Genomic DNA, 7475 nt, shown 5'->3' with positions numbered 1-7475 from the left:
GCATATTTTAATAAGCATACCGTTCATTTGATCCGATTCAGTGGGTTTCAGTAGTAGCCCAGTGAGAGGTTTAAATTGTTCGGTCTGCTCTTGTGAAATAACATATTCTAGTTTAGGTGAATCTAATCCAATCAGACATGCATGTTAACTATAGACTACCGCATGTTTAGTCTCGGCAAAATTTTTCCCATGACGAAAAAAACATGTCTTGCCCATTCGACAAAATTTGGTTGAAATCGAATTTCTCAAATTATCATTTAACAACGTGAAAAAATCATAATAATAATAATAGGCTAATTTGGATTCATTTAAAGATATTGGAACGTTTACATTAGGACTATCTGAAAGCATATGTTGCTGTTAACAAATAAATACAGCCTATTTGAAAGAAAGAATAGTTACATTTACAAAACAAATTCCTCAATTTTTTGTTTGATAAAAAAATCCGCTGTGTCTGTGTCAGCGCACATGGGACGCACGAAAGAAAAGTCAGAGCTGTCAGTTCTCTGTCTTATAAGAAAAACAATAACTTTGCAAAAACGAATCAAAGAGCAATCAAATCAAACGTACATGGATGCTAAATTTGCACAGGCTACCACAATTTAGGGAAACGTAGGTCTACAGTAAATAATTAATATCAACAACAAAAAATTCAAACGGGATAATTCAACATTAAAACCAGATTGAGTTGTATTATGCAGGCTATTATTCGCCTCAACATTATAATAAACATGTATTTGTATTATGAAAACAAAAAAAATCGAGTCCTCCTTTAAAATATTGGTATTATAATGCTGAAAATTGCACATCTCTTTTTTAAATCAGATGCTTCGACCTGAAAGCTTTCCTATTGAAAAGGGTCCCCACGCCTTTTATATATGGTTTTACTAAAGATTTGCGCGTGTTTTACCATGGCAAAACAAACATGGGCACACACGAAATTATTTAAAAATGATAGGGGTTTCACAAACCTAATTGTATTTAACAATTATAGGGCCCATCGTTAATTGAACTACCGTCACCATCATCAGCTGCAGGCAGCAATAAAGATGCTGAACTCAACTACGGGACAATAAACCCAATTGGGCTGCTGTCAGTTGCTCTTTGCCCAGATGCTATCGGTGAGTCCGAATGGGATGGATTAAAAACGAACTGATTGCCGCAATGCGAGTTCTTTCTTTTCTGAAACTAAGGTTGCAAACATTGGGTTATAAATTGTAAGAGATTAACAAAGCCTAAATTACCTGTTACATTTGTTTTAGTTGATTTTCACCTTTAGCAGCAGCGTGTGAAATAAGACGAAATTAAGAGCATTTTATCACGGAGGATTGTTGTACTATGTAAAAATAACGAAAATAAAATAAAAAGCTATATCGAGAGATGTGGTATCACCTCTGACGTATTACTGAACTACTTTCCCCATGTATAACATCTCATATCCACTGCAAGGCGGGCATATGTGTCAAAGAGGTGCGGCCAAGACAGTCAAAAGGGAAAATGGACAGGAAAAAGTTCCACCCTCACTAATGCAAAGATTGCTTTCGCTAGAGCATGGGGTTGGTGCAGCTGCCTCTGACACTGGATGGAATCTATATGGGACTATTATCCTGCTGGATTTGCGTTTTGTTTTAGGGCTACAACGTAAGGTATTGGAAAAGCGAACAAATGTTGGCTTGCCCCGAGGTGGATGACATTGAAAATGGGTTTAACTCGACCTTCGACAGCACGGTATGTCTATATCCATATTAAAAGCTTTAAGAAATTATCGAGCATTCATTGTTTACCGAATTTTTCGATTTTATATGGTGCTATTAGGCCTACCATTTATTGTTTAAACATCTCACATTCGGTAAAATGTTAGGCTACTCCAAACCGACGGGCGACTGTTTCAATTTAATAATTTTAGATTTGAGATCCCCACCCATTCGTTTTCTCTGCACAAATCAGTGCATTACCTGAGGGAGGTTGCGTTACAAGCTAATCAAAATGCATGACTGCCTGCGCTTTGGTTTGGAGAAAGCTGCCATGCCGATAACTGCCAAACAAATCTGTCTGTTTGATTTGGCCATTCGGCTTTTTTGTTCAGTCATTCGTCCTGAATGTGATCATTTGACAATTGCCCTTCTGCAGAGAACTAATGTGATTGACAGCAGATATTGATAGGCGTTGAACCTTGAACTTTATTTTGTTGACAAGTGGTTGAACATTTCAAGAGTTTTGGTTCATGTGTACAAAAAACATATTAAAGGGTTCTTGAAGATGGCATCTCAATCCTATTTTTTTCGTCATGGTTGTCATAGCAAGCAGAAGTGGAGTTAAAGGCCATTCCAGTGCATATTTTGACTAGTCACTATGCCTAAGGAGGGATGTGGAAGGGCATCTTCCGATTCTTTTGAGTATACGTTTTTAAATTGAACCTTTTATTTAACCAGGTTGCCCAGTTGAGAACAAGTTCTCATTTACAACTGCGACCTGGCCAAAATAAAGTAAAGCAGTGAGACAAGCAGTTACACATGGAATAAACAAACGTACAGTCAATACGCGGATAAGTATCATGAGGAATCAAACGGGTATACCGGTAGCCTATTTTTAATAGTAGGCCTATGCGTGAAACCTTACCATTGGAAATTAGGCCTATGCCTTCACGGGTGCCTTCATTTTACATGTCAATAAGCAGACACTTAACCAGAGTGATTTAGTTTGTGCATTCATCTTATGATAAATAGGTGGGAAATCCACGTCAGTCATAACTACTTTAGATGACAAATGTATGTACTAGCAGGACAGTCGATGGTAGAGGAAAACCCAGACGTAGGTAGGGCGGGTCAAATTTAGGCACATGAAATTGTTCTTAATTTAGGCATGGAAAAGTTTGCGTTATGTCAATCATTACTTATTTGTCTTTTTTATATCTAGGGCACATCGGATTACATTTTTGGAGATGAGTCGTATTCACCATCTTCGTCTTTGTCTTCCTTGACACCGCAGACGATGGCATCAGCCTCCCTGGGGAAAAGCCTTTGTACAAGTTGTGGTTTGGAGATAGTTGACAAATACCTACTCGAGGTAAGTTTCCGAACCTATGACCGGCTTAGATATTAGATATCCAACCAAGGCCTAAAATGCGTATGTACTTTGTTTTTGTCCCCCAACGTCCATACACTCATAGGCCTAGGATCCCTAAAGTGTTCACATTTTTAACTGTGACAAGAAAAAAAGTTTGTAGGCCTATTTGGAAAATAAAATTACATTTTAAGTTCAGCAAAATAGTTACTTTAACATCGAATGGTGTTCATACATGCCTAATTTTCGTGGCTAAAACTGTAGACCAGGTTACTATTTCGGGCGAATAAATCTTTCATTTTTGTGGCTACATTTCAGGTGAACAACTTGTGTTGGCACGTGAACTGCCTCTCGTGCAGCATGTGCCAAACTCCTCTAGGAAGACATGTCAGTTGCTACATCAAAGACGAGGTGGTTTTCTGCAAACTAGACTACTTCAGGTAGGTGAAAAGGGTGGCCTCTTCCATACAGGGAGGGCTCTAGCGCGATTAGCCAAGTAAAACTCAACTCCACGATGTACTTCACGTCAACGGAGAGGAGTTGAGTTTAAGCTACATCTGAAGTTGCAACTTTGACATGACATTCAATTGTTATCTAATGATGATAATGAGACGTTCTACAAGTCAAGACAAATGGCTGTTAACCTTGGGCCCTTCAGTATTTATAGCCACAACATTCATAGTAGCACTTCTCTCCAGCCTTCAATTGATTTAATTTAGAATTAAATGCATTTTTGGGACAACCTTGTATTTCTAGATTCATGATCAAATAATTTTGTTGATATAAAAATGGTTAAAATTGTTTTTAAAAAAGAAGTAAATGGCTACCCTTTCCACAGGAAGTATGGAACTCTCTGTGCCCACTGTGGCAGGACCATGCACTCCAAAGACTGGGTGAGGAGAGCAAAGGGCAACACCTACCACCTGGCCTGCTTCGCCTGCTTCTCCTGCAAGCGCCAGCTCTCCACGGGGGAGGAATTTGCCCTGGTGGAGGAGAGGGTGCTGTGCCGAATCCACTACGACTGCATACTGGACAACCTGAAACAGGCCATGGAAAGTGGTAAGCAACATTAAAAGGTGTGTAGAAAGAATCAGGCCTGCACTTTTTAAAATGTGTTTATTGTACACTAGCTGTTTTTTCTACACATGTATGAGTGATACAGCAATTTAATTTAGGCAATTTAATTATTTTGAAACAATTGATAAATATGAGATTCTAAATTTTCCCTTATCGATTAGCCTTCCTCATTTTCCTATGCAATGTGATGACCTATGTGGTCATGTGTTTACATGAAAAGGTGTTACTTTAGAGGGAGCCCCACCATCAGAGCAAGAAGGGTCTCATCCCAAACCAGCTAAGAGGGCTCGCACTAGCTTCACCACAGACCAGCTACAGGTCAACATTTATTACTTTCCTGTCACTCCAGAAATGACTATCCTGGATGTTTGCATATGAATGATATAATTGTGTGTGTGACCATCTTACATTCACTGTGTCTTGTCTGTTAGGTGATGCAGGTCCAGTTTGCTCAGGACAATAACCCAGACGCTCAGACCCTCCAGAAGCTGGCAGAGAGGACTGGCCTCAGTCGCAGGGTCATTCAGGTGAGCTCTCTAACATTAGTCTATTCAAACAATTATCAGTGTCCCTGAAGTTACGAATGAAGCGTAACCCATCCCTATTGAATGTACAGGTTTGGTTCCAGAACTGTCGAGCTCGTCATAAGAAGCATGTGAGCCCTCAGCACCATGTGCCATCTGCTGCGATGTCGTCACTACAGCAGTCCAGGCTTTCCCCGCCTCTTATGGAGGATCTGCACTACACATCCTACATACCAACAGACACACCCATGCTTACAGCACTACAGACTTACATGGATGGTGAGCAAAACCAGCACATCACAGGTTCATCTGTTTAATGGCTTGTGGGTTAAGCTTACTTTGTAACATCTTAATAGTTTTGCTTTAGAATTCAGTGCAAAGATCTGGAATCACAATATTTCATAACCCAATGGGTTATGTTTGTTCTTCACAGTGCACTCTCCCTCCTCCCTGGTGTTCCAGCCTCTTTTATACCATTCCATGACACAGCTGCCAATCAGCCATGCCTGATCTTCACGTCCCGCACCCTGCAGAACCGGCCCTTACCATTGGTTAGAATGCTGAGGAGCCAATGCGAAAGCCCTGTCCATTAAAGGGTGGGGTGCAAAATGATTTGCTATGGGGGATTTATCGAAGGAGATCAAATTCAGATGTGAAATAAGGTTAATATGTAAACTTGTTGTTGACGTATTGTACATATTGGTTGGCATTTAATTTATTTGAGGTATGTGACTGAGCACTTTGTTAATACATGTATTTTTATATTTTTTTATATTTTTTAATAGATGTGTACACTGAACAAAAATGGAATATGCAACAATTTCAAATATTTTTACTGAGTTACAGTTCATAAGCAAATCAGTCAATTGAAAAATTAAGTGGGCACTAATCTATGGATTTCATATGACTGAATACAGCTATATATAGTGCCTTCAGAAAGTTATTCAGACCCCTTGACTTTTTCCTAAATTTTTGTTACATTAGCCTTCTAAAAAGGATTAAATAAAACAATCTACACACATTATGGGGTAATGACAAAGGTTTAGAAATGTTTGCACATTTTATTAAATAAACATGCCTTATGTAATTAAGTATTCAGACCCTTTACTATGAGACTCAATTGAGCTGTGGTGCATCCTGTTTCCATTTATCATCCTTGAGCTGTTTCTACAACTTGATTGGAGTACATTCAATTGATTAGACATGATTTGGAAAGGCACACACCTGTCTATGTAAGGTCCCACAGTTGACTGCATGTCAGAACAAAAACCAAGCCATGAGGTTGAAGGAATTGTCTGTAGAGCTCCAAGACAGGAATGTGTCAAGGCACAGATCTGGGGAAGCATTGAGGGTTTCCAAGAACACAGTGGCCTCCATTCTTAAATGGAAGTTTTGAAGCTGTCCACCTGGCTGAACTGAGCAATAGAAGGGCGAACCCAATGGTCACTGACAGAGCTCCTCTGAGGAGATGGGAGAACCTTCCAGAATGACAACTATCTCTGCAGCACTCCACCAATCAGGCCTTTATGGTAGAGTGGCCAGATGGATTTCTCCTCAGTAAAAAGGCACATGACAGCCTGAATGGATTTTGACAAAAGACACCTAAAGACTTTGACCACGACAAACAAGATTCTCTAGTCTAATGAAACCAAGATTGAACTCGTTGGCCTGAATGCCAAGCATCACATCTGGAGGAAACCTGGCACCATCCCTTCGGTGAAGCATGATAGTGGCAGGGACTAGACTGGATCGAGGCAAAGATGAACTGACAAAGAACAGAGAAAGATCCTTAATGAAAACCTGCTCTAGAGCGCTAAGGACCTCATTCTCGGGCGAAGTTTCACCTTCCAACAGGACAACGAAAGCACACAGACAACACAGGAGGGGCTTCTGGACAAGTCTCTGAATGTCCTTCAATGGCAAAGACTTGAACCCGATCGAACATCTCTGGAGAGACCTGAAAATAACTGTGCAGCAATGCTCCCCATCCAACCTGACAGAGCTTGAGAGGATCTGCAGAGAAGAATGGGAGACACTCCCCAAATACAGGTGTGCCAAGCTTGTAGGGTTATACACAAGAAGACTGAGGCTGTAATCGCTGCCAAAGGAGCTTCAACAAAGTAAAGGGGTCTGAATACTTATTTAAATGTGTTGGTTTATTTAAACATTTCTTAACCTGTTTTTGCTTTGTCATTATTGGGTATTGTGTGTAGATTAAGGGGGAAATAAACTATTTAATCAATTTTATAAGAGTGTAACCTAATAATTTGTAGAAAGTTAAGGGGTCTGAATACTTTCCAAAGGTACTGTATATCTGTTGGTTATGAATCCCTTAAATAGAAAGGTACAGTATGGACAGGGATCAGAAAACCAGTCGGTATCTGGTGTGACCACCGTAAGTCTCATGCATATCTCCTTTACATAGTTTATCAGGCTGTTGATTATAGTCTGTGGAATGTTGTCCTTCTCTTCAATGGCTGTGCAAAGATTTTGGATATTGGTGGGAAATGAAACATGCTGTCAATCCAGAGCATCCGAAACATGCTCAATGGGTGACATGTCTGGTAAGAATGCAGACCATGGAAGAACTGCAACATTTTCAATTGCGTACAGATCCTTGCCACATTGGGCCTGTGCATTATCATGCTGAAGCATGAAGTGAAGGCGGCGGATGAATGGCACAACAATGGGCCTCAGAATCTCATAGCAGTATCTTTGTGCAATTGTGTTCGTTGTCCGTAGCTTATGCCTGCCCATACCCACACCACCACCACGGGGCACTCTGTTCACAACGTTGACATCAGCAAACTG

General features: G+C 40.2%; 1 protein-coding gene across 3 annotated transcripts; it reads left to right on the top strand.

The window, feature by feature from the left end:
- Positions 1-1463: 1463 nt before the first annotated feature.
- On the top strand, positions 1464-5859 carry LOC124040964 (LIM/homeobox protein Lhx8-like). 3 transcript variants are annotated; one of them, XM_046358103.1, is made up of 8 exons: positions 1464-1728; positions 2989-3066; positions 3382-3503; positions 3902-4122; positions 4361-4458; positions 4572-4667; positions 4757-4943; positions 5098-5859. In XM_046358103.1, the coding sequence occupies exons 1-8, from the start codon at positions 1666-1668 to the stop codon at positions 5172-5174; spliced, it is 942 nt and encodes a 313-aa protein (XP_046214059.1). In that variant the 5' UTR covers positions 1464-1665; the 3' UTR covers positions 5175-5859. The 3 variants fall into 3 exon arrangements, with proteins under 3 accessions (XP_046214059.1, XP_046214058.1, XP_046214057.1); XM_046358102.1 differs by having other exon boundaries at positions 2917-3066; positions 4373-4458; positions 5098-5858; XM_046358101.1 differs by having other exon boundaries at positions 2917-3066; positions 5098-5856.
- Positions 5860-7475: the final 1616 nt, after the last annotated feature.

Source organism: Oncorhynchus gorbuscha, linkage group LG08 (assembly GCF_021184085.1).
Source record: "Oncorhynchus gorbuscha isolate QuinsamMale2020 ecotype Even-year linkage group LG08, OgorEven_v1.0, whole genome shotgun sequence".
Classification (NCBI taxonomy): domain Eukaryota; kingdom Metazoa; phylum Chordata; class Actinopteri; order Salmoniformes; family Salmonidae; genus Oncorhynchus; species Oncorhynchus gorbuscha.
This window is presented reverse-complemented; position numbering and strand designations above follow the sequence as displayed.

Excerpts from the sequence above, each read along its gene's own strand:
- LOC124040964 (XM_046358101.1), top strand. The coding sequence starts at position 1,666 with ATGTTGGCTTGCCCCGAGGTGGATGACATTGAAAATGGGTTTAACTCG. Across the intron at positions 3,067-3,381 it reads TTGACAAATACCTACTCGAG|GTGAACAACTTGTGTTGGCA; the intron begins GTAAGTTTCCGA and ends GCTACATTTCAG. Across the intron at positions 3,504-3,901 it reads TGCAAACTAGACTACTTCAG|GAAGTATGGAACTCTCTGTG; the intron begins GTAGGTGAAAAG and ends CCCTTTCCACAG.